The 26,614-nt window shown below is 52.5% G+C and overlaps 1 protein-coding gene across 6 annotated transcripts in view; it reads right to left on the reverse strand.

Moving 5' to 3' along the window:
- Positions 1–4,204: 4,204 nt before the first annotated feature.
- ZZEF1 (zinc finger ZZ-type and EF-hand domain containing 1) overlaps positions 4,205–26,614 on the reverse strand; it is a 98,156-nt gene continuing 75,746 nt past the window's right edge. For all 6 annotated transcript variants that reach the window (XM_045804840.2, XM_045804837.2, XM_045804839.2 and 3 more), the window contains exons 43-55: positions 25,132–25,325; positions 23,539–23,658; positions 22,155–22,346; positions 21,397–21,497; positions 20,167–20,302; positions 19,713–20,072; positions 18,213–18,356; positions 17,598–17,766; positions 17,321–17,419; positions 16,800–16,965; positions 7,331–7,484; positions 6,802–6,873; positions 4,205–5,106 (exon numbers count right to left, since the gene is read on the reverse strand). In XM_045804840.2, coding sequence (XP_045660796.2) covers positions 5,026–5,106; positions 6,802–6,873; positions 7,331–7,484; positions 16,800–16,965; positions 17,321–17,419; positions 17,598–17,766; positions 18,213–18,356; positions 19,713–20,072; positions 20,167–20,302; positions 21,397–21,497; positions 22,155–22,346; positions 23,539–23,658; positions 25,132–25,325 — 1,988 coding nt within the window. In that variant the 3' untranslated portion in view covers positions 4,205–5,025. The remainder of the gene's footprint in view (positions 5,107–6,801; positions 6,874–7,330; positions 7,485–16,799; positions 16,966–17,320; positions 17,420–17,597; positions 17,767–18,212; positions 18,357–19,712; positions 20,073–20,166; positions 20,303–21,396; positions 21,498–22,154; positions 22,347–23,538; positions 23,659–25,131; positions 25,326–26,614) is intronic.

The raw sequence follows: 26,614 nt of genomic DNA on the forward strand, positions 1-26,614 counted from the left end.
AGCCCAGCCGCTTTCCTTCGGTAAAAACAGACGGCGTGTCTGGGGTCGCTGCAGCTCTCGCTCTAACTTCCCGCGGGAGCCGCAGCGGTGTCTGTCCTGTGCCCACATGGGTTTCAGGTACACGAAAGAGCCGCCCTGAACGCTGCCCCTCTCTGACCAGCAGGAGACCTTTGTTACCGTCTATCTATTCACTGTGCCTGTGCTCTCAATAATTTGTAGATAAATTCAGATTTCTGAAAATCATTTTTCTGGTGACCCCGTCTTCCCCATGAAGCTCCACTTGGTTTAATCAACTGAGAAGAACCTTCATCTCTTGCTTAGAGGGGACCCCAGGGAACCCATTTGTATGAAGATTCAGGGAAGAAAAATGGGTCCTTGACCTGCTTCAAAACTGCTGTATCCACACAAGTAGACCTTGAAAAAATCATTAATTTTTTTTCAGCTGGGAGGGATTTGCTGGAGAATTTCAATCATGGGTTCTTGGCTGAAACATGTTGCCTTCTCCCCAAATTAAAATTTTTAAAACACTTTGCAAACCTACAATCCAAGTTGGCATGCTCCTGCTTTTCTTTACATTCAGGACTTTGAAACAGAATAAGAGAGTATCCCTTTGTATTAAATTTGGATTTTGCCAATATTCCATAAAAGTGGTCATTATTTTTATATATCTTTCTACCAGCTTTTTTTACTTATTTTAATTCAATTAATTAGCATATAGTGTATCATTAGTTTCAGAGGTAGTTCCGTGATTCATGAGCTGCATAGAACACCAGGGCTTACTTATCACATCCCATGCCCTCCTTAGTGCCCGTCACCAGTTACCCCTCCCCCCACCTCTCTGTGGGCACAAATTACGCACACGTGCATGCAAGCAGGTGGACCTCTTCAGGTGCAAGTTACACCCACTCCAAACTCACTTAAGCTAAAAAGAGAATTCATTGACTGACAAACTTGAAAAGCCTGAGTTGCAGCTGGCTGCAGACGAGTTAGATTCCCCTCTCCCCACCCTACTCGCACGCACGTGCACACCTACTCGTGCACGCACCTGCACGGGCACACATGCACGTGCACATGCAGGCTGGAGACTGGTAGCTCCAGGTCTCATTCAGGGTCCGAATGATGTAATTATGGAGTCAGACTTGGACTTCCACTCTAACAGCCTCGCGCTCCCCAGGCGGCCAGGTAGCTGTGGGCGTGGCAAGCCTCTTGCTCTCTCCAAAGCCAAAGGCAACCAGCAGGGGCTGCACACACACCCCCCACCCCGCAAAAGCCTCCCAGCAGACTGTAGCTTAACTCTGCACAACTGGAGGACGCAGGCTCCAACCAGTGGGTCTTGGGATGGTGTGTGTCCAGCAGACGGAGACGAGGGGAGCTCCCAAACTTGGTTGTCCTCCTGAGCCCCCAGAAGGCCCTGCCTTTCCTGAGATTAAAGTATCTCAGCCTGCAAAAAAAAGGGGATTTGTTGTCAGGGGAGAAGGGGAAGGGGCGGGAGGGGCCACAGGTGAGTGACTGTGTGCACAGGCGCACGGGGCCACATTTCCACCCGCCTGAGCATGAGAGCCTGGCTTTGTACCCAGGTGGCTCTGTCGTACGAACTTGCATGCTGAGTGATCGGGCAGGTGCGTGCTGTGGCGGTGGCTTCGGGACACCAGATCTGAGCTGGTCTGGCTCTGCCCATTCCTGTGTGACCCCGAGCTGACCCATTGTAACCTCCAGGTCTGGATCACAGGAGAATGCGGGGCCGGTTGTTTCCCTCGTTCTAAAAGGCTCGACTTCAGATCGTGTCCGTGGCTGTCAACTGTTTACTCCTGTGTTGCTGTGGGCGGACGACCTTCAGCACGACCTTCAGCACCTCCGCTCCTGCTCTCCGCGTCCTAACGCCGCGCAGCGCGGGGCTCAGGTGGACTCTGGACCGACTTCTCAGAGCGCAGGAGGCACGGTGAGGAAGGAGAGAGAGGAGATGAGGGCCGCGTGGGCGCAGGGCACCCTGTTCTGCTGAGCCTCACTCCGGCCGCAGGGACGGTGAGGGCTGATACTGGGTCCTGGCCGCTGTCCCGATTCCTCGAAGGCAATGTGGGGGCTCTGGGAAGACGTGTCAGATGCTTCCAGCTGGAGCAAATGGCCCTTGAAGGTCCGTGAAGCCCGGCCCCCGCTGAAATGTCTAATTCACTGAAGCCAGCCCTCAGCCAGAGGAATGAGGCCAAGAGGGGGCGGAGCAGCGAGTGGCAAACCAGAGACGCCAGCAAGACTGAAGGAGGAGGAAGCCGAGACCCAGGGACCGGCAGAGGGCAGCCCCACATTTAGACAGAGGCCGGCCAGGAGGAGGCCCGGAGTCCTGCCTCCCTCCGCTCGGCTGGCTACTCGCCGCCCTGTGAACCGCGCGGGGTACAGGGGGCAATTCCGGCCGGAGGAGCCAACCTGGGGGACAGCAGTGTGGGTGCAAACCTCCCAGCAGTCAGCAGTGCCCGAGCGACACAGGGCGAACATAAACCTCGACCGCCTGCTTCCTGCGCGGCTCCAGCCCAGGCTCGGGCCTTGGAGCCAGAGGGGCCACTGAGCTGCGACCCTCCTGGTTCCTGCCGACCCTGAGGCCTCGAGACTCTGGCGATTCCATCCCTCTGGGCTTGGTAGAAGCTCCAAGTACGAGCCTCACGAGAGAGACAGAAGAAAAGGGAAGGGAGAAAGAACCCCACACGCAGCGGTACGTTTCTTATATAGACTTTGTACAATGTATTTCTCTTCATTTGCATATTTTTCCCACAACTTCACATCCTTTTTACAGGCTGAACTCAGCTTGATATAATCAAAATTCTTTCTTTCAAACAAGAAAAATTCAAAATCCTGAACCCGTAAGAAAGCAAATTAAAAATGATGATGAAAATAAGTCACCCCTCCCATTAGGAGCAGTGTCCTTTCGTACAATATATGGGGTTTGGGTCAGAACCTCTGTATGGATCAGGCACATGTTTTCACGACACCTTTATTCTTGCCAGTTTTAGCTCCTGCCTGGCAAGTCTGCCTCCGAGGATCAAAGGGAGGCTGGTCTTGGAGGTGTCGGTTCCTTGGTGACGACTGGGACCCGAGGTGGGTGGGAGGCAGGGTGGCCGGGCCGGTGGGGCGAGCAGGGGAGGGCAGCAGCTGTGTGCCAAGCAGAACCCGGGCTCGCTCTATGCAAAGTGGTCAGAGAGACCAGAACAGCCAGGCCGAGGACAGACAACAGTGGGCAGAGGCCAGGTTTATTTACAATTCGGCCACCCAACGATAGACAGCAAAGTTGGTGGTGACTGCCCCTAGGTGTGACCCTGCCCTGCCTGTCCGTCCCGCCTGAGTCAGTCAGTCCGGGTCCTGAGGGCTGTGGATGGCAGCGAGGTGAAGTGGTGAGTGCACGGTCTTGTCTTTCAGACCCCCCCTCCCCCCGTCAGAGTCGGGCCCCGACACCTGCTCCGTGACCTCCCTCTGCACTGCGAGAACCACCTGGGTCTGGGTGGTATGCACGTGGGGCCTTCTCTGGGGGTGCAGGCAGAGTGGAAGAGAACGCGTTTCTACCAAACCACAATGCCTGCCTGAGTGCATCCTGACACCACACGGGCCGGGGTCTCGGACCTTGCTGAGGTCAGGGCAACGGGCCTTAGGTCACCAAGTTCCTCGCCCAGCCCCGTCCCCGTTGAATGGTGCCTCACAGGAGGGCTCCACGTGCAGCCTGGGGGCTTGACTGGGGACCACACTCTAGGGCTGCAGGACGCTGCCGCCCCTCGGCCTCCTGACCCGGAAGGCAGAAGTGCTTCTGCAGGAAGACCCTCCTGGGACCCACAGTCTTGGGCCCTTCCAACCCAGACCCCTGCAGGGAACAGTCACATGGCGGGGCTGACCTGCTCAGCTTGGCCCTAGCTGCAAGGAGCCTTCCGTGGGCCCAGATGCCATACTGGAATGGCAGCTGCCTGAGGCGCTCTTCGCGCCCGCGAGTCCCGCTGAGGCTTGCACACAGCCCCCGTGCCGGCCCGGCCTCACACTCCAAAGCATGGCTTTGGAAACACATTCATCACCAGCACTGCAGGGCACGACTGCGATCATAAAAAGGAGAATGGGAAACAGCACTGGCTAGAACTACTGCCGCTTTGCCAGACCAACGACCGCCAAGCAAGCATGGAGTCCAGAGGTGGATGTGACGGGTTACCGTGACCACGGAGAAGAAATAAAAGCATCATATATTTTTTGTTTGTTTTTTGGTTTTGGGTTTTTTTTTTTTTTAACTTCTAAAATAATATCTCATCTGATAACACTCCAAGTCTTTAAGTACAGAAGCTTTCACACAAACAGCGTGTCCCCCGAATGGCCGTTCCACTGGGCACCCTTGAGACCTCCCAAGGGAGCCATGTGGTTGTGTTTTAAAAATGTCAGGTGGAAACTGAAATATGTGAAAACAACTAAACGCAGATGTGCTGGGAACCAGAGCAAAAGCGATGCCCGTGGGCGGCCCGCCGGCTGTGACCAAGGGCACTTGTGCTCACCGAGGGCTTCTGTGGGACGGCCACGTGGCCAGGACAAGCTCCCACCGGCTTTGGTTTGGACTGCCCAGTCCCAAGAAGCAAGAGCAGAAGAAGAGCTCCCAGGCCAGGCCGCTGCTGCGGGAGGCCCTGCCGAGGACGGCAGCTCTGGGCAGGCTCTGTCTTCATGGGAGGGGCAAGTGCGGCCGCTCCAGCTCCGCGAGACAGAACCCTTGCCGAGGAGAAGCCTTTCAGGTCTTGCCGGGCTGTGGCTTCCGCAGGCACAGAGCCTGAAGAAGGCGGGTCTCGGAACGGTCGGCCCTCCTGAACAGCTCTGCGCCCTGCTGCTCACGTGCGGTGCCAGCTCGTGACGCGGCAAGGTCTCGGACGCGTGGCTGTTTGGCATTCTACTCGGAGTGGAAGTGGGAGCTCAAGGGCAGCTGGGCACGGACGCCACAGGCGTTTTCCTGAATGAGTTTCAATGTCCGTTCTAAAGTTCTTGCGGACAGGTTAGCTAGTTCCATGCACGCCACACCAAGCGCTAACACTCGACATTCCAGAGGCGGGTTGCCTTGTTTGGGTAGTTGATGGCCAGGCTGATAGCAGCAATGTTCTGCAGAGCCTGTGGAGGGAGAAAGGGTCACTGCCAACGTCGAACCATTCACTTGCTCGTTCATGAAGTGCGAACTGGACAAGACCCTCAGCTGAGCACTGGGGGTCATCGGGAGAGTAGGGACAGACATGAGCCAGATGTGGTTCCCCTCACCCAGAGCTCCAGCCTACAGCGAGGGACGGCTTCTCTCAAGACCCCGTGAGAGCTGCAAACATAGGGCAGAAATACTATCACGGCTCTGAGACAGGTGCAGGTGCAATGCCGGTGGGCTCAGCGGACCCAGAGGACACGGCCCATGGGGCGTCTGGGCAAGCTCTTTAGGGAAAGGGAAGAGTTCAGACGAACAGAAGCGGAGAAACAAGCAGCCAGTGTGGGCCACAGTAGGAAGGTGCTGGGAAGCGCTGGAGCCAGGCCGAGGCCGCTGTGCGAGCTCAGCGCAGCGAGAGTAGAGGGCAGTGGGGGGAGGAAGAGGCAGAGCACTGGCCCAGCACAGAGGAGTCTGTGGGGCGGGTCAGCATGAGGGCGAGGAGACGGGACACGGGGACAGGCAAGAGGGAGGAGCCCACAGGAATACACGACACGGAGCTCTTGGTGCCATATGGTCAAATCTCCAATTTTCGCTGTGTGTCATGAAACCAGGGGTGGTCGAGGCAGTGCGGGCAGGATCTGTTAGGAGGGGCAGGAGTTCCTCCTCTGCCCACAGGTCTCCGGAGAATTCATACAAACACCTCTTAGTTGATGGGGGATTCCCGCATCCCAGCAGCCTCCAGGCTTCCCTGCGAGACGACCGTGTGTTCACTGAGCAGATGTGCCAGGAACAGACGCCGACTCCTGCGTGACCCTGGGCAAACCTCCCCCTTGTCTGAGCTCAGCGTCCCCATCTGTCCGCTGGAGGGCTGGACCACAAGCTCTCGGATATTCATGCGGTCTGTGAGCCTAAGGCTCTCAACGTGTGGTCTCGGCCTGGAGGCTCCTGAGACCCTCACAGGGGCTCTGCACAGTGGAAAACACTGTCGCAGTGATGCTGAGCCATGAGTCTGCCTTCTCCCCCTGCACGTCGCCGAGCATAGCGCGGAGTCTCCCTGAGGCCGCTGTGCGCCAGGACAGCCGCAGCAGCAGAGGCGCTGGCCGGGGGCTTTCTGTCAGAGCAGACGCGGACGACCGCCACTCTCCGCGGGAACGACTGTATTTTGAAAAATACAGCTGCTTTTCACAGAATGTGTTACTCATATGAACAAGGAATGAGTTTATTATTTCTTAAAATGAACTGATAAATGTTTAAGTTTTTTGTTTTAATTTCTCATTTAAAATCTCATTTAATTTCTAATGGCATATATCAGTATGTAGAACACGTCAACACAAGCTTTTGGGGATCCCCAGTAATTCAGAAGTGCAGAGGGATCCTGGGACCAAACTGTCAGGAGCTCTCCTACCAGGGAAGAAAGTTACATCCCAAACTGTCTGAAACCTGACTGTACGGAAACCTCAGTCGAACTGTCTATTTAAGGCATTGGCTGTTTTAGTTTCAAAGACACAAATTCTTGTTGATGTCTTCTAAGCCCACAGTCTAACATGAATGACACCGATAACCGGGCTCAACGGCTCTCGGACAGCAGAGGGAAGCGACTGGGTTGGGACAGAGCTCCGTGCCGACCCCGGGGGCAGCGGGGACAGGGACGGCTGGCTCTGGCGGGGACAGAGTACCTGTGCCGCGCAGCGGAGAAGGTGGTCATCAGTGGTTAAGGCCAGCAGGTAATCCTGCAGCAGGCCGAGCTCCTGGGGAGAGAGCAGAGATGCAGCGTCACTGGACCAGCGCCCAGCGGACACCCACCCACAACCACAGCAGTCTCGCTCTGCAGGGCGCCTCATGGCACGACCTCCCTGGAGAGCCGAGGAAGGGCCTGGACCAGGAGCAGCCCTGTGCCTGGGTCCAGGGGGGGCTCTGCCCTGACTCACCCACGTTCCTCATGTAGAAAATGAGGGGGTAAGCTAAAGAATTCTGAAAGGCCTTCATCTCTCACATTCAATGGGCCTACTCTGCTCATGGGAGGAAAAAGGAGGAGGAAGAAGAACCCATCCGTTTCATTCTCCAGAATTCACTATTGTCAAGGACGAACCAAAAGCAGTTCTGTCCCCTTTGGCTTTAGACCTGACAGAATAAAGTCTTCCCAGAGGCTTGGGCAGAGGTGAGGACCCTGCAGGGCAGCCCCTGGAGCGCTGGTGGGACCCTCACCTGGGCGCGGTTCTCGGTGACGAAGAAGAGCTCGGTGAGGGCGCGGTGCAGGGGGAGGAGGATGCCCGGCTGCGTCACGTCCTCAAACAGGCTGTACTCCATGTGGCTGAAGAGCTGCCACAGCGGCTTCAGCAGCGCAAGGTCACAGAGGTCGCTGTGGGGGCGGGGCCAGGCGGGGGTCAGTCCTGAGACAGACGCCAGAAGGACGCCCGCTGGCGGACCCCCGACATTGAGGAAAGTCATTACCCTCCCGAAATATTCACCAGCAGCAAACAGGGAAAGCGGCAGGACCCAAACTTCAAAACAGGGCTCCAAGGAAGCGGGAGACCCTGGAGCGCAGTCACGTAAGTCAACTGCACGTCTTTAAAATGGGTGCTATGAAGAACTTCCATCGGCGGTGGAAGAATCTTGAGATGAGGGTGACATGGAAAAGAGCCACACATAAAACTGCATATGCAAAATAAAAGTAAAACACAAGTGCACACACAGTATCGTGTGACCATGTCAAAACCAACAGTGAACACACAAAAAATGTTATCCGTGGTTGTCCCTGTCAGTTTCCTAAATTTTTTCTTTTCTAAGTATTTATTTATTTGAGAGAGAGAGAGAGGGCACAAGCAGGGGGAGGGGGCAGAGGCAGAGGGAGAAGCAGGCTCCTGGCTGAGCAAGGAGCCCGATGTGGGGCTCGATCCCAGAACCCTGAGATCATGACCTGAGCCGAAGGCAGATGCTCAACCGACTGAGCCACCCAGGTGCCCCAGTTTCCTAGATTTTCTGCAACGCTCATTGCTTCAACAATCAGAGAACAAGAGAAGATTTAAAAGACGGTGATGACCCATGTTACAATCCCAGGATCATGAAACACAAGAAACGTGCTGATGCGGGTGTCAGCCAGAGCCCTCCGCAATCCCACGGGCCTCTGGTGAGAGACTTGCTGACATTTTTGACTCAGAGGGAGGATGTGCTTTTCATTTCACATCAACGTCCTTCAGAGCAAATAATATTTTTTTTTAATGATTTTTTGTTATATTATATATATATATTATATATTTTGTTTGTATTGGCTGTGACTTTCTGTTCTGTATCACTCTTGGGGCCTTTTTACTTTTATAGAACCCCCCGTAATATCTCCTGTAGGGCTGGTTTCGTGGTTACAAAATTGGTTAGTGACTGGCGATTCAGAAATGTCTTTATTTCTCCATCAATTCTGAATGACAGCCTTGCTGGATAAAGGATCCTTGGCTGCATGTTTTTCTCTGAAAGAGCTTTAAATATGCTCCCCCAACCCTTTCTCTCATTCCAGGTCTGTGTAGACAGGTCTGACGTAATTCTGATGCCTTTGCCTTGGTACATGAGAAATTTCTTTGCCCTGGCCGCTTTCAATACTGTATCCTTGGATCTAATATTTGCGAATTGCACTATGACGTGACGTGGCGTAGGTTTGTCGTGGTTGAGCTTGGGAGGGGTCCTCTCTGCCTCTTGGACACGAATGTTTGTTTCCCTCGCTAGATTAGGGAAGTTTTCAGCTACAATTTGTTCAAATATCTCTTCTAGACCTCTGTTTTTCTCCACCCCCTCGGGGATGCCGATGATTCTAACATTGGATCGTTTCATTGAGTCAGTAATCTCCCGTAACCTACAATCATGGGCTTGGATTTTTTTAAGAGCAGCTTCTATTTTGGTTTTTTCCTCTATTAACCCATCCTCCAATTCACTAACCCGTTCCTCTGCTTCTGTGACCCTGGCCGTCAGAGCCTCTAGTTTTGCCTGCATTTGGCTCATAGAATTTTTAATTTCTGTCAGATTTGCTCTCATTTCTGTCCTTAGGGAGTCTATATTCTCAGTAACCTTTTCGTTAATAGTTTTTTCAATTCTACTCATCATTTTGACCATCGTTACTCTGAATTCCATTTCTGATACTTTGGTTACATCCATATCCATTATTTCTGTGGCAGAGGCCACAGATTCACTGTCTTTTCTTTGCTGGGGGGGGCTTCTCCTTCTTGTCATTCTGATGAGGAGAGGTTGCGGGGTTGTCCAGAGCCCAAATTATTGACTGGGTCCCAGGCCGTGCCCCTTGTTTTATAGGGATCTTTGGGATGTGGGCTTCTTCTTTAAAGATTTTATTTATTTATTTATGTGGCAGCCAACCAGTGAGAGAGGGAATAGAAGCAGGGGAGTGGGAGAGGAAGAAGCAGGCTCCCAGCGGAGGAGCCTGATGAGGGACTCCTTTCCGGAACGCCGGGATCACGCCCTAAGCCGAAGGCAGGCGCTCAATGACTGCGCCACCCAGGCGCCCGGGTTGTGGGCTTCTTGATTTTTCAGCCTGCCTTCTGTGTTCTGGGGGAGGGGCCTGCCGCGCCGATACTCAGGCAGCCCTGTTTGGGTAGAGTCTCCGCGTCCCCTGAGAGGGGGGATGGGGATGGGCACTCTCTGAGCCGGTATTTCCAGGCTTTTGTTCTCTGGCGGCTTTCCCTGGCGGTTTGCTGTGCCTCTTCTGAGAGTCAGAGCAGCAGCGGCCGAATTTCAGCCTCTGTCACAGAACAGAGGGATTGCGGCCCGTTCTCTACTAATGTTCTGGCCACTTTAGACTCTGTTTCTGTTGGTGCTGCTCAACCCTGCAGCGTCCCGGGATGTGCGCCCCACACCCGGCGTCCCAGCCCTCACTTCCAGGGCCGGCGCGTCTCTGTCCTTTGTGTTTCTAATGCCGCCAGCCGCCAGCCGCCCCGCGTGCACTCCCGGATCTCCCGGTCTCAGTCTGGATCCAGTGAGCGCACCGGGATTCCGGTGTTCCGCGAGATGCCTGGTGGCGCGTGCACCCGGCTCACGGTCTCAGTCTGCTGTTTCCCGGGTGCCGTCCGCGAGCCCCGCCCGCTCTCCCGTGCAAGTGGCTACTGCTTCCCGGCGCCCGATCGTGGCGGCTCCCTCCCCCTTCCGTTTATCTTCCGATATCTGTGCACGGATTCATGGCTCCCCGCTTCGTACCTCAATACTCAGCGCTGGAGATGTTCATTTGTAGAGATCCAGATGCATCTTCCTGCGTCTCAGGCTGGTTCCGTGGTTGTTTAGGCTGGTCTGGTACCTATGCAGCTCGACTCAGGGGACCGGCTGAAAAAGGGGTCCCCTACTCCTCCGCCATCTTAACTCCTCCCGAGAGCAAATAATATTCTGGGCCTCACTACATGACTTTATGCATTTATAATCGTAAATTTTGCCTTTTCTCTCTAATGTATGACTTTAAAAAGTATTCTATATCTGTTGGCCATTCGTAAGTCTTCTTTGGAGGAGTGTCTTTTCAGGTCTTCTGCCCATTTCTTAACTGGATTATTTGTTCTGCGGGTGTTGAGTTTGGTAAGTTCTTTACAGATTTTGGATACCAGCCCTTTATCTGTAATGTCATCTGCAAATATCTTCTCCCCTTCCGTGGGCTGCCTCTTAGTTTTGTTGACTGTTTCCTTGGCTGTGCAGAAGCTTTTTATCTTGATGAAGTCTGAGTAGTTCATTATTGCTTTTGTTTACCTTGCCTTTGGAGACGTGTCCTGAAAGAAGCTGCTGTGTCCAAGGTGAGGTTACTGCCTATGTTCTCCTCTAGGATTTTGATGGATTCCTGTCTCATATCAAGGTCTTTCATCCATTTAGAGCTCATCTTTGGGTGTATGGTGTCAGAGAATAGTCCCGTTTCATTCTTGTGCACATGGCTGTCCAATTTTCCCAGCACTATTTATTGAAGAGACTGTCTTTTTCCCATTGGATGTTTTTTCCCGCTTTGTCAAAAATTAGTTGATCATAGAGTTGAGGGTCTATTTCTGGAGTGTGTATTCTGTTCCATTGATCTATGTGTCTGTTTTTGTGTCAGTACCATTGCTGTCTTGGTGGTCACAACTTTGTAATATAGCTTGCAGTCAGGCAATGTGATGCCCCCAGCTTTTGTTTTTCTTTTTCAACATTTCCTTGGCAATCTGGGGTCTTTTCTGGTTCCATACAAATTTTGGGACTGTTTGTTCCAGCACTTTGAAAAATGCCATTAGTATTTTGATAGGGATGGAGTTGAAAGTATAGATTGCTCTGGGCAGCACAGACACTTTAACAATGTTTATTCTTCCGATTCATGAGCATGGAATGTTTTTCCATCTTTTTGTGTCTTCTTCAATTTCTTTCATCAGTGTTCTGGTTTCTAGAGTATAGATCCTTTACCTGTTTGGTTAGGTTTATTCCAAGGTATCTTACGGTTTTTGGTGCTATTGTAAATGGAATCGACTCCCTAATTTCTCTTTCTTCAGTTTCATTGTTCGTGTATAGAAATGCACCTGATTTCTGAGCATTGATTTTGTATCCCACCACATTACTGAATTGCTGTATTAGTTCTAGTAATTTGGGGATGGAGTCTTTTGGGTTTTGCACATAAACTATCATGTCATCTGCAAAGAGAGAGTTTGACTTCTTAGCCATCAGGGAAATTCAAATCAAAACCACATTGAGATACCGCCTTACACCAGTTAGAATGGCAAAAATTGACAAGGCAAGAAACAAAAAATGTTGGAGAGGATGTGGAGAAAGAGGAACCTCTTACACTCTTGGTGGGAATGCAAGTTACTACAGCCACTTTGGAAAACAGTATGGAGGTTCCTCAAAAAGTTAAAAACAGAGCTACCCTATGACCCAGGAGTTGCACTACTGGGTATTTACCCCAAAGATACAGATGTAGTGAAAAGAAGGGCCATATGCACCCCAATGTTCATAGCAGCAATGTCCACAATAGCCAAACTGTGGAAGGAGCTGAGATGCCCTTCGACTGATGACTGGATAAAGACGATGTGGTCCATACATACAATGGCATATTACTCAGCCATCAGAAAGGATGAATACCCACCATTTGCATCGACACGGATGGGACTGGAGGGGGTTATGCTAAGTTAAATAAGTCAAGCAGAGGAAGACAATTATATGGTTTCACTCATATGTGGAATGTAAGGAATAGCATGGAGGACATTAGAAGGAAGGGAAAAATGAAGGGGGGGGGAATCATAGTGGGAGAGGAACCACGAGAGACTATGGACTCTGGCAAACAATCTGAGGGTTTTAGAGGGGAGGGGATGGAGAGATGGGCTAGCCCGGTGATGGGTAGTAAGGAGGGCACGTATTGCATGGAGCCCTGGGTGTTATACGCAAACAGTGAACCACGGAACACTGCATCAAAAACTACTGATGTGCTGTGTGGTGACTAACTGAACATAATAATAATAATAATCAAGTATTCTGTACATTTACTCTTGGAGCCAATCACTTTCTTGCAGAAGAAAAGCAAGGGGAACACTTGGTTTGACTGAAAGAGACAGCTCTATAGCAGGACTTTCAGGAGAGTGCTCAGGGAGTGAAGTCAGCGCACCTGCCCGGCTACACTGCGTCCGGCCCCCTCCCCTGGGGCTGCCTGTCCCCTCTGCCCGTCCAGTCTCGCCCCGGGACTGAGGAAGGTCAGCGCTCTGCAGAAGCGCATCCGCCACGCGGCCGGGAAGGGCCCAGGAGTCTGAAGACGGTTTCAAACCATCACTCAACCAGACCTTTCTCACTGCAAGCTGCTCTCCAAAGAACAGAACTGAGCCCCTGTGGGCTAAGGGACCTGTCCCGCACACGAGGACACAGTGGCGACAGCAGTCACAGTCTGCTTACCCCTCCCTCCGCCAGCCTGCGTGCAGACACACTGCTCACCCTGACGCAAGAGCCCTTCATTTGTAAAATTACAACAGCTCCGTACTACAGCCTGCGTAATAAAGAGATAGAAGATGCCCTGCTACTTCGATACCATCACCCCACTCTGACGGGCACCCTGCGTCTGTGTGCCTTAAAAATGCTGGGGGTGTGGTGCCTGGGTGGCTGGGCTGGGGAAGCGTCTGACTCTTGATGTGGGTTCAGGTCATGATCTCGGGGTTGTGAGATTGAGCCCTGCGTCAGGCTCTGCACTGGGCGTGGAGCCTGCTGAAGACTCTCTCTCTGCACCACCCCCACCCCCGCTCACATGCTCGCTCTCTGTCTCTCTTAAAAAAGAAAAGCTGGAGAGGGACACTGAACCCCTGACAGGCAGGGGTCTGAGTGTGTGGACGATGCATGTGGCACAGTTGCCACACCTGCCCTCCAAGATGAGGAACAAGGCAATATGTCTTTAATCCCTACTTCTCCTCAATACTCTCTGGGAGGTCCTGGCTAGTGCAAAAAGGGAAAAAGGCAAATAAAATAAAAATTTAAAAAGAATCATAGAACTTTACATCAAAAACTAGGGATGTACTGTATGGTGACTAACATAATATAATAAAAAAATTATTAAAAAAAATAAAAAGTTAGACAAAATATTTAAAATGCTTCTAAGGACCAAGAGAAAGAACTAAGACCCGTTCTTTGTAGATAACAGACTGTGCTCTGAATAACACACACACACTCTTTTTAACAAACAAAGCACGGTCACTGCATACAAAGGAAATACACAAAAATTAATTCTATATGAGCGAAAACAATTAGAAGTAAGAATTGTAAAACACCAATTACGACAGCATCAAAACCACTAACTACCTAGAGGTCGATCTAACGGAGTGTTGTGCGGCCCGTCTACACAGAAACCTGTAAGACATGACTCCGGGCTGAGCAGCGGAGGACTGCAGAGGAGAGGAGCCCAGACATAACGCTTGTGGGTTAGGGCTCCAGTGTCATAAAGGGTCATAACCCCACCGGGTGAGAGGAGGCGTGTGCATATGTGCGTGCACAGAAACAAACACGTGGATTAGGAACGCAAGGAACGCTACAAGGTAGCAGAAGCTCTGGCCAGAGCAATCAGGAAAGAACAGGACAAAAGGCATCCACCCCGGAAGAGAAGATGCAGGCCTGTGTGCAGATGACCCCTACGAGAAAACACCGAAGACTCCACAGAAGAAACGTCAGAACACGTCAATTCAGCAGAGTCACAGGGCACAAAACCAGCTGCGTTTCTACACACTAACAATGAACTACCAGAAAGAGAAATTAAGGGAACAGACCCATTTACAATGGGATAAAAAAGAATAAAATACTTAGAAATAAATTTCAACAAAGGAGGTAAACTGTACGCTGAGAACTGTTGAACACTGATGAAAGAAACTGAAGAAAACACAAGTAAGTGTAAAGGATAATCCGTGTTCAAGGGCCCGAAGAATACTGTTCAATGTTCATGCTGTCCAAAGCAATATACTGATTCCATGTGGGCCCTATCCACGTCCCAACGGCATTTTCACAGAAACGGGAAAAACAACGCTACAATTCGTACAGAAGACCCTGAATAACCAAGTCAGTCTTAAGAACAAACCTGGAGACCTCACACGTCCTGATTTTAAACCATAATCCAGAGCTACAGTCATCCAAACAGCACGGGACTGGAAATACAACAGGCATAGAGACTGACGAGCAGGACAGAGGACCCAGAAGCAAACCCATGCATATACAGCCAGTCAATTTCTGACAGAGGTGCCAAGAATATGCAATGAGGAAAAGACGGTCTCAACAAATGTGTTGGGAAAACTGGACAGCCATATGCAAAAGCACGCAACCGGATCCCTAACTTACACCACGCACAAAATCAACTCAAAATAGATGAAAGACTTGAATGTGAGACCTCCAACTGCAAAACTCCTACAAGAAAATATAGGGCTAAGCTCCTTGATGTTGGTCTTGGCAACGATTTTTTAAATTTGAAATAAAAGCAAAAATAAGAGGGACTACATCAAACTAAGTGAACAGACCGACAAATGAAAAGGCAATCTGAGGAATGGGAGAAAATATTTGTAAATCACATCCGAGAAGGGGTTAATATCCAAAATACACAAGGAACTCATGTGACTCAATTTCAAAAGAACCAAAATAACCCAATTAAAACATGGTCAAAGGACCTGAACAGACATATTCCCAAAAAAGACATCCAGATGGCCAACAGACACACGAGAAGATAGGGGCTCACATACGCATCCTCAGGGAAATGCCAATCAGCGACAACAAGACGTCGCCTTGCATGTGTGAGGACAGCTATCATGGAAAGACAGGAGACAACAGGGGTTGGCAAGGACGCGGAGAAAGGGGAACCCTGGTGCACTGCTGGTGGGAACGCACACGGTGCAGCTGCTCTGGAGACCAAGATGGAGGTCCCTCAGAACTACTGTACGATCCAGCAATCCCACTACTGGGTTTACAGCAAAAGCACATGAAATCATTACCTCAAAAACATAGCTGCACTCAAACGTCCACAATAGCCAGGGTACGGAAACAAGCGGAGTGTCTACTGATGGAAGCGGGGATGCAGCAAACGTAGTGCGTGGAGACACACAACGATTCTTCAACCATGAGAAGGAGACCCTGCCGTGTGTGACAGCACGGACGGGCCTGGAAAGCATTACGCTCAGTAGACTAAGCCTGAGCAAGACAAACCCTGGGCGATCTCACTCCAAGGGGAAACCAAAACGAACTGAGCAAACTCGTAGACACGGAGAGTAGAATGGTAGTTGCCAGGGGCTGGGGGTGAGGAAGATGGGGAGAGGCTGGTCAAAGGAACAAACCTCCAGCTGTGAGACGAATAAGGCCTGAGGATCTAACATAGAACACGGTGACAACAGCGGACGATGGCATACAGTGCTGCCTCATTTAACAGAAATTTGCTGAAAAGCAAGTTTCAGCAAGAGAGGAGACCTTCCGTGCTGTCGCCCACAATGGAGGTCACCATGTGAAGTGCTGGGCGTGTTAACTAGCCCGACGGGGGACCCTTTCACAACACGGACATACATGAAATCATCACCTTCCACACTCTAAATATATTACAATATTGTCAGTGACATCCCACTAAAGCAGGAAAAACAAGAGAAACGAAGCAACCAATTCTAAGATGTGTAAGGATGTGCAGGGTTGGGGCAGCCATGACATCCTCGAAGATGAAGAACGCCACATTTCTACGACGAGATACGTCCGTCTGTCATAAAGCTACAACACGGAAGACAGTGTGGAACTGGCACAAGGAACCAAAATGACCAAGGGTACGGCAGAGACCAGACAGATGCATGCGTATGCGGGCGCCCTCTGGGTGACAAAGCTGGCGCTGGAGTGAGGTGAGGGGAAAGGTGGTCTCTGGGGTCAGGTGGAGACTCATGTCCAAGGAACTAATCCTGACCCGACACATCCCATCACACACAGACGTCATCCCACGGGGGGCGTAAGCTAGAAGTGACAGAAAAAACAAGCTTCTAGAACACAGGAAATATCGTCGTGACCCCAAGACAGGGTACAGTAAACATGCCCTAAACGGGACAACAAAGGCACTACCACGAAAACAAACAAACAAAAACCCCACTTGTTGAACTGGAAGACCTTCCCATCAGACACCACTGAAAGGGAATGACAAGCCACAGAATGAGAGGCGGTCCTCACAGTCCAAACCCCCGCGAAGGACCCGCGGAGGGCAGCTCACCTGTGGGTGCAGCAGCGTACGATCCTCAGAAGCAGGTGGATGGCTTTCAACCGCTGATGACCAGTCTGGCGACAAGCCACGCCCACCAGCCATTCCCAGATTTTGCCCAGCGGGAGGTGTGGCACAACTCTTTCTTCGGACAACATCTGCTTCAAAATCTCAAACCCTGGCCCACGCCCACGAAACACAGGTTATTTTAGAAACATTAGCTGCTTGAGTTTTGATAAACAGAATAAAACAACTATGATCATTTAAATTTTGCCTAAAATTATGCCTTTGATAAAAGCAACAAAGGACATTTTCAGTTTCTCCTTTCTGCAACGTGCCCTGCCCTCTGTAGGTCCCCACGGGCAGCTCTTCTGTCCGTCCACTCACATTGACAACCCGCAGCCACAGCACATTCAGAGTGACGTGTGTGGAGGTCTCAGCTTTGATCTGAACACCCATCAGTGACACTGTGGCCCCTGCAGCCACAGGGGGTCCCAAGAAGAGCCTGTGGACAGAAGGACCGGCGCACACACCTGTCTGGAATCGCCCCAGGTGTCCCGCCGTCACAGTGAACTTGTAGCCCCACTCCGTGTTGCTCATGTCAGAGGTGAAGCGGTAGTACAGAGTGTCTCCTGGGTCACATAAGATCAGAAACAGCTCAGGACAGCGCAGCAACCGGGAACGGCAAGTGACATACTCCTGATGGGAAACGCTACACCCGGGGTGACACCCTCCCACAACGTCCCTCTTCTAGTACTGACTTTCAACACTCGATGTGAAGCGTCCAATGACCAAGGATATATTTACTACCTGGGAGCTCAAAATCCTTCCATTTCTGCTGGGACCCACTGAAAGTGTGTCGGTCCTGCTGGAAGTCGCTACTGCTGGACATGGCTAGCTCGTCACAGCCTTCCTCTGTACTGCACTGCGAGTCGAATTTGATGGAGAGGTAGATTGCACCAGGGATGTGGACTTTATCCTGCAGAGGGGACATAAGGACGCTTCTATCATTCCTGCGGGCTTGTCTCGTGCCACGTCCTGCAACTCTAAGGCAAGGAGGACGGGGAGCACGGCCTGGGTAATGAGACAAAGGACAGGGGTCTCCACAGTGTGGCCACATCATCAGGAGACAGTGCAGCCAGGGCTGAGCCCAGGCCCACACACGGACTCACTGTCGAAGATGCCAAGGATTCCCTGCAAGGACCTTATTGCTGGAAAGGCGGACTCCTCCCCCCAGGCCCAGGGGCCCACTGTTTCCTATTAAGCCAAGGTCAGAAGACTGGGTTGTGGAGACTCCCCGGATTTGGGGGGCAGACTGCTGCTTAGAAGGAGGGAGGGCTGCCCAGAGGGGAGCAGCCAGTGTGGACGTGGACGAGAGCCTCAGCATCCCTCGCAGGTCCCGCCAGCCGCGTGCCCTGGACATACCTCAAAGTTGGTGTTATTGTTATATGGGTGTTTCGACTCCCTCACTTGCACCTCCATCCCGGGCTCCTCCATGAACTGGCAGGCAGCCAGGGCCATGGTCCCCAGCATGCTCCCGTGGCATCCCTGGAGCACCTTCCGCAGGATCTGGCAGGACATGAGGCAGGGAGTGTCAGAGCCTCCCAGTGGCAGGAAGAAGGACAAGTCCATTTCAACTCAAGGCCCATCCAAAGGGGCTGGCTTCACCCTGGCCCCTGGCCCCACGCCCGAAGCCAACTCTTCCAGCCGTCTCTCACTGCAGGGACGGGGACAGGGGAGGGGTGGGGTGGGGGCTTGCTGTGCACCAGGACGCCTCCTCCTCAGTCCTTCCTGAGAAGGACAGAGAAACAATGACAGCACAAAGGGACACAAGCCAAGGAGGTGTGGAACTGGGGGCTCCATGGGGCAAGGATGGGGGAAGCCATGTTCCCCTTTGCCGCTTCCAAGTGAGAGCCATGGCTACAGCCAAGCTGCCAGCCCCTCCGAGGCTGTGTGGCTGGGAACACATACACGGGACTTAGAAACCAGTGGTGTTCTTCGACGGCAAATTAAGGATGAGAAGATAAACTCACTTCCTGAGGAATCCCCCCCCCCATAGGGCATGTGGGGGCGGCGGGGAGTGAGAGTACACCGTGTGTATGTGGGGCGGAGGGGTGAGGGTACACCGTGTGTGTGTGTGTGTGTGTGTGTGTGTGTGTGTGTAGGTGCCAAGGGGACGGGGGTGAAGAAGGCGGCAGTAAATGTGACTCAAGATTTTCGCACTTGGAAGCTGGAAGGTGCTCACAGACCTTCCCAGCTCGGCTGGAGGAGGTGCCCGTGGCTTCCTCCCGCCCAGATGCCCAGACCAGACTGTGTTCTGCTGTGCGGGTCCTCTGGGTACGTTCCCCCTGGGAATTGCTACCCCAGCCCTCCTCTCAATGACGACGTTGAAGATTTAACTTAAGAACCGACCCGGAGGCCTGGAAACTCAGAACCGGAACATAGGCTTAGGCTGCAGACCCTGCACCTGCCTTCTCGAGGCCAGGGCCTCTTACTGCACTTCCTCCAGACAGAACTCTCCCTGGTTACAGTGTGACAGGTGCGAGTGCCCCGGGGCAGACGTTCCAGAAATAAGACACACACGCCCTGTACCACTGGGACAGGCCATCAGCCGTACTTCACCGTGTCCCTGGGACTTGGGACGACACGACGAGACACGGGCTAGGATGTGTGCAGGGTCAGGCTCCACGGGAGCGCGGTGTCAGTACCCTGTGCGCACCACGTCTGCCCCAGGCCGGCAGCTCAGCTCCAGGCCAGGACCGGAAAGAGCCCAGCCGTGCCCCCTCCCCCCAGCCTCTGCTGCACCCACAGCTGTCGCAGAGCCACACGGCCACACAGGTGACCTCCCTCCGGGGAGGCCCTCACCAGAGGAAGCAGGCTCAAACGCTGGGGGGGCAGAGGAGGAGCAAAGCGGGTGACAATCACCTTCTCCCACTGCTGCTTTTCTTCCAGCTGCATGAACATGTCCAGGATGTAGGTCATGTGGGCCGGGCCGCTGAGCTCCAGGGTGTCCTCGCTCACTGGCACGTGGCCAGGCCACTCGGCGAGCAAGGAGGCCAGCACGTGGCGGGCGTACAGCACGGCCGTGGCCTCGTTCACGCGGAACAGGTACTCCCGCACGGCCCTCTTGCTCTTGCAGTTCAGCTCCTTGTGCAGGAGGGCGGCGCTCTTGCTGCGCCGCTGCTTGGCGTAGCTCTGCTGCAGTTCGCTCTCCGTGCTGGCGATGAGCTTCTGCGTCACAGGGTTCGACTCCGCCGTGGCCTGCTCACAGCGTGCGGGCCGGGACTGCAAACCCGAGACCACCGTTACCGCGGCCGGCCCCTCACCACCGGGTGGGGGCCGGGGCAGACCTTCCGCGTCCAAGGTGGAGGCAACATACCAAGCACGGTAAGATGATCATGTCTGTGTCCACGGCTTTGGCGCCCTGCTCCTCCAGCCTCAGACTCCGACTGGGCTGCCACCTCTGCGCCAGGGTCCGAATCCTTTCATCCGTGGTGAGCTCGTCCCCGTCAAACCTGGCGGGAAGGGGCACAAGGCTGGGTACGCACATCACAGAAAGCGGAGAGCTCGGCCGTGGTGGAACTTGTCAGAAATACCGATCCGAGCCGTCCTGTGCCTCTGCAGTGACATTACTGCCCCATATTCCGCAATCTGGACTCACAGCACTCATCTACTCGTGCCCTGGTGGCAGAGGGTGCAAAGTGTCCCTCAGGATCTTCGAAACAACGTTCCCAGAGGCTTTAGCAAGATACACAACCACCCCTGGCAACAGGGTCCCCACCCCTCTTCAGCTCGACGGGCTGATGCAACTAGGCTCTCACCCGCAGGAGGCCAGTGAGCCTACCCTCAGCAGCTGGGTTGAGGGTGCCCTCCTCTCTCCACCCTCCCTCCTCTGAGCTAGAACGCAGGTGGGTATGGGTGAGCCACGTGACAACACGCAGGGTCAGGCACAGAGCAGAGCTGCCCACCCACCCTGCACTGCCACAACAGAAAAAACAAATTCTATCTTCCTTGACCGGGTATTTCTGGGTTTCTTAGTTACAGACTATGCCCTGCTTCATTTCACAAAGGATTTGAGGCAACATATACGAAATACAGGAAAACAGAAATAGAAGATAAAAACATAAAGAAAAATCAAATTGGAAGTGAATGTAAGTTAGAACAGAAGTCCAAACTAGGATATGCCAGGCAGAGAGGGAGGTGAGCTGCGACAGGTAAAGTTCCACACACTGGGAGCTGGCCCAAGAACCGGGCTGAGCTTCCTGGCCCAGAGAAAGGGAGTGATATTAACTTTCTAACAACCCTTGGGGAAATCCACGAAGATCATGTGCCAACAACACTCCGACCGGAGGGCCCTGTCTGCCCCAGGACGATGTATGGGAGAAACCTTGCCATCTGCCTCCGTGTCCGCACCCAGAAGGGACACACAGCACAGCTCAGAGGACACAGACAGTGCGTGCGGTCAGCTTTCACAGCGCTGCACAGAGAACGGAAAACCGGGCCCATGGGGCAGGCCTGCAGGAGTTTTTACCGAGAGCTTGCGGCAGGAGGCAGTCACAGGCCTGCCCTCCCTCGCTCTCCCACGTCAGCTGCGTCTCAGCGACCTCACCTCTTCTGAACCTCCAGGAAGAAAGAATCGGTCCTTTTCATCTGCAGCTCGTATATGGCCCGGAGGATGTGCAGAGGGGCATTGAGCGCGTCGTGCGCCATCTGAAGGCCATGGGAGGAAGCACAAGAGAGACGGTTTTAAGTTCTGAATATCGTGTGGCTGCTTAGAGCAAATAAAATTATAAACTCTAAAACATGGGCTGTAGACTCTGCGATGATAAATTCACAGGAAAACACAAAGCGTGGAAATACCAGACCACCTCGTGCAATGCTAACAGTCCACAGCTACCACCCACCACACGGCACCCGCCCCAGCTTCCCTGCGGCTGCCACGCTCGCCACTCTGACAACTGGCACATCGGTCTGGAGATGTGCTTGCTTGTCTGATCTCCGCCCAGACGCTCTGCCTTTTCTTCCTGCAGCCACTGTTCGAGGAAGAGGGCGTCCCCAGGGAGGGTAAGAGAATGCATCTCAGAAGGCACGAGGGGATGCCATGCATCAAGGGGCTGCAAATTATGAGCAAAACTGCATGGGCTTATGTCATGGGGGAGATGATCTACAGCCTTTAGGCCCCAAAAGCTTAAAAATGACAGTTGTAAGGATTCGCCGTTCTTCTGGACCAATTCTGCACAATTCAGACTGAGTCTTCAGGAAGTGAGCTCTCAGCACGTCAGACTAAAGCATTTTCCCATGGAGGCAAAAACACGGTACAAGCCAAAGAGAACCCATCGCTCGGCTTCACCAAGGCCCAGAACTCACCAAGAAACATATTCTGGTGGGCTCATCCAGGCTTTCCAGAGGGTCCAGCTTCTTCTGCTCTGGCTCGCCGGGGCTGCTGACCGTGCCTTCCACCTCCTCCTCTTGGTCCGCCCGCTCGTCTCGCTCCGGGGCTGTGTGCTCGGCCAAGGTGTGGATCTCCTTCTTTGAGGAGTACAGCATGATGGACAGAATCTAGACAGAAAACCAGGCAGGACAGGCGTGTGGGGGTTCAGTGGGTGAGATCTTTAACCCTCAAATGGTAGAAAACATTTGACCTCATTTTTTTAAAGATGTAAGAATTCACAAAAAGAATGTAAACTTAGTACCAAAAGAAAAACATGTTCAATTGACCTGTAACCAAAGACGTGCTAACTAAAACCGAGGGACCTCTGCTGCTGACGACGTAAGCTGGGATCACTCTGAGAACGCGTTCTGGTGAAACGTAAAGAGCTGTAACGTCTACTGCCTCTGACCCGCCTGTCACTCCCCTTTGAGGTATAACGTAAAGCACGTTACGGTCAGTGAAGCTGAGATCCCCCTCGTGTGTCGCCTGCAGCCGTTACGCTGGGGGTCATGAAACGACCCAGCGACTCGGGGAAGCGGCTGCCGCACGTGCGACAGGGATGCAGACGGAAACAACTAGAACTAGGCAGTACAGAGAATACTTATGGCGGCTGTATCTGTGGGGCAGAATTCAAAGTTTGTCTTTCTCTTCTATATTTCACATTTTCTGCAATGTGGTTCTATTATCTGAATGATAAAAAAAAATTAATTTAAAATTTAATTTAAAAGCTTTTCCTCAGAACAAGAGCCCAGATGCTCTCCCGGTTTTCCGTTGCTGTATTTCAGCCCCATTTCCTTCTTCGCACTCAGGCCTCTGTGTGACGGGAGAGGCTGGCTGACCTCCCGCCACAGAGGAGCCGCGTCTCCTGGACCTGAGGCTGGCACTCGCCACACACACTGCACAGGAACCACAGCAAATCCACTAAGAAAAATCGGAGGCCCAGAAGGAACTGTGGTAAGATGAAAATTATCGACTGAAATCCTACATGAAATAACATAGCTGAGGACAATCTCAGAAACAGACTTCAGCTCAAAGGAACTTTAAAGGGAAATTGTAATTCAAGGACACACTTTATCGCCGTGACGTAATGGTCCGCCGTGTGCTTCCATAAAATATGCCTCCTCCTCCGAACAAACACCACATCCGTTCTCTCCCGACAGGGAGGACAGATGTCATCATCCCAGTGTCCAACAGGGACACGGCTCTAAGACGCGGTTCCACCCACTGCACAGATCGAGCACACGCAGGGCAGAGGCAGGCGCAGCTGACCACGGTCCTCACCGCCGCGCGGGAAGCCGGCAGCAGGCGGCGCACCCCTACCTCCAGGTCCCGGAGGAGCCACGTCTTACTGAAACCGGTCCCTTTGCTGCACTTGGTCACCAGCAGCTTCAGCAGATCCGTCTGAAGGAAGGTTGTATGAGTCTCTTCAAAACCGTGAGCCTGCCAGACAAAAGGAAATGACACGCGGCTGCCTGGAGGGAAGAAGGTGCGGCCGCACGAGCGGAGAAGCAAGGCTCTTTCGGAGCCGGCTCGACTTGTGGCCCAAGGTCACCTTGCGGGGAAAATTCCAGAGTCGGCAGGCAGGGTGACCCTCCGATCCTCAGCCCCAACCCGAGTCTGTCCACACCCTGTCTGACTCAGCCCTCGGCAAGCATCTCTGGAGCCCAGGACACGCTGTGCACTTCGTCCTGCACGAACGGGCCCTCTGCAGCGCTCTGCCTTCCCCAATTTCCCAGTGCTTGCCAGACCACAACCCAAGTCCCGATCGTGGCGGACGGGGCGCTGCAGTCCCCTGCCTGCTCCTCTGGTCTCGCATCCCTCTTCCACGGGGTCCTGAAGGGCCTGAGGGGTCTGTCACTGACAACCACGCCTGTGGCTGGGCCTGGCGTCTGTGGCTCTCCCTGCACACATGGCTCTGCCCAGACACCTCTACCACCTCACATTTCACCTCCTCGGGAAGGATGTCTCTGACTCATGTTAGTCCTCCTTGGGGGCCCCGTGCCGGCTCTCTGGCAGATTAGACTGTGAGCCCCACCTGCTCTCGAGTTCAGTGCCAGAGTTCCACGCGGCTCTCGGTGTTCAACAAATACTTATGAAAACACGGATTCAAAGACAGAAATGGTCTGGCCCCTCAGGGAGTTTATTTTCTCTTTGCTCCTATAATTAAACAACTGAGACGAGGGCAGATGGTGATAAATGCCTTGGAGGCGACAAACAGCAGCGGCATGGCCTCGGTGCCCTCGCCACGAGCACTCGGCGGGCCCGCAGCTGGAATGCCATCCGTGCTGGTTCCTTGTGCTGCCTGAGTCCTTCTGTGGCCTCCTGGGCAGTTCTGCCAAAGTCCAGGGACTCACCAACTTTTAAAATGAAACCCTTCTTTCATGGCTACTCCTGTAGGGAAGACCGTCCTAAAAGTGACCCCTTCCCCCCGTCAGGCCCCTCAGGTAGCCGAAGAACCACCTTCCCACAGGTCAAGGCTTCTTGTCTACAAGCCAGGTATCACCCAGCTTCTCCCACCCTGACTGTCTAGCCTCTCTCTCCAAGTCCCATAGGATGACGGTCCCCTTTGATCTCCCCTGCCTCCTGCCTTACGATGGGCCAGAGGAACTATGGTTTGGAGGGAAGTGAGAAACTGTTCCGTCCAGTTTCTTCCCATCTTCCCAAGGTTACATGGCCATCAGGCAAACGCCTGGTTCCATGGAACAGTACTAAAAAAATACAAAGAAGCAACTACCGGGAAAATTCTGTTTCTTCCTTAGGGTTATCCCTGTGCGAAACCTCACCCATTCCTAAGAATAATCAAGATCCTTTGTTAACCATCCATCGAAATCAGCGGGCATCTCCTTGTAGTCAACGCCCTGCAGATGTTAAATCACAGCGATTCGTTAGCAGATGGAAGAAGGTCACTGTTACCTTTAGTGTTTTATATAGTCCTTTGAGGGCCAGGGACAGGACCCAGGTTGCTTCCACTGCCTCGGGACAGTGGCTATCCACGCTGGTTTGCAGAAGATGACTGGCGATAAAGGCAAAGTGCTGGGAGTACTGGCTCAGCTGGGCCTGAGAGCTGCTGCCTTCCTGTCCTTTCTGGACCAGCTGGTAGTCCTTCACTGGAGGGTGAGGTCAGGGGGAAGAGAGAGGCATGAAAGTACAGGTAACACTTCCTGCAGCTAAATCTCTTCCCCAGGAATATGCCTTACTGTAGCAGGAACCACAGACCCCGAAACACAAATCAGCCTGGCTTCACACTTAGCCATTACACTTACAGCTGGTTTGCAGGTGAGCACAGAAATGGCACTGGGCCACCTAGCCATCAAGCAACCGCGAGAGACAATTCACATCCCTACCACTGTGCACAAACAGCTTGTCTCCCACGTGCTGAAGGAGCTTCTTAAATGTAGCACGCAGGCAGAACATCCACTCCCAAACAAAACTAGGACAGACTGGATTGACTCTCCTTAAACACCCAGAACACAGAAAAAGTACACAAAACAATGGTTTGCAGACAGGAGATAAGTGGTAAGGACTATGAACCCTGATAGAAGGGACATAAACCAGAGGAGCCCTCCAACAGCCAGATTTCTGGAGACAATTTCCAGGCTGCAGAACAGGGACTAGAAATCTGAGCAGAGTCCTGCAGTCTCAATGAACTGATGACAGAGAGGTGAGAGTTCAGGGAAGTCAAGGCAGCTAGAACTGATGGGGCAGAATGTCGCAAAGAAGGGAGAGGCCCAGAGTCAGAGGGCATGGGAGGCCTCTCTAGACAGCCACAGGACCTTCCTCACAAGTCTTTGGCTGACCGTGAGTCACACAAATGGATGGTGGGAAACCACCTAGTTCTAGGAAAGAACTACTAAACACAACGAACAGTTCTTGAGCGCACAAAGACCTGGGGATATTTTGTCTTCCCCCCGCCCAGCATCCTAGTGGGGGTGGGAAACAACTATTAGAAGACATAATAGTTGAAATTTTTCTGAATTTGATAGAAACTGTAAATCCACAGATCCAAGAGCTCAATAACCCCCCAAGAAGAATAAACACAGAAACTCATGTCAAGGTGCGTCCTTATCAAAATGCTAAAAACCAGTGACTAAGAAAAAAACCTTAAATGCAGCCAGAGGAAAAAAAGACACATTTGAAGAGGAACAGAGAACGACAGCAAACTTTGCAGCTGAAACTATGTTAGCCAGAAGAAAATGGATCGAGAACTTCAAAGTATTCAAAGAAAAAACTCTTGGCCTAGAATTTTGTATGTGGCAAAATCATCTTTCAAAGATAAAGTCAAAATAAGTATTTGTTTGGTTTGGTAGGACACACCAGAACAAAAACTCTGTAGCAGAAGACGCGCGATACAAGAAAGGTTAAGGGAAGTTTCTCAGGCCAAAGAAAAATGACACCA

Source organism: Ursus americanus, chromosome 14, assembly GCF_024610735.1.
Source record: "Ursus americanus isolate L20-20 chromosome 14, mUrsAme1.1.p, whole genome shotgun sequence".
Classification (NCBI taxonomy): domain Eukaryota; kingdom Metazoa; phylum Chordata; class Mammalia; order Carnivora; family Ursidae; genus Ursus; species Ursus americanus.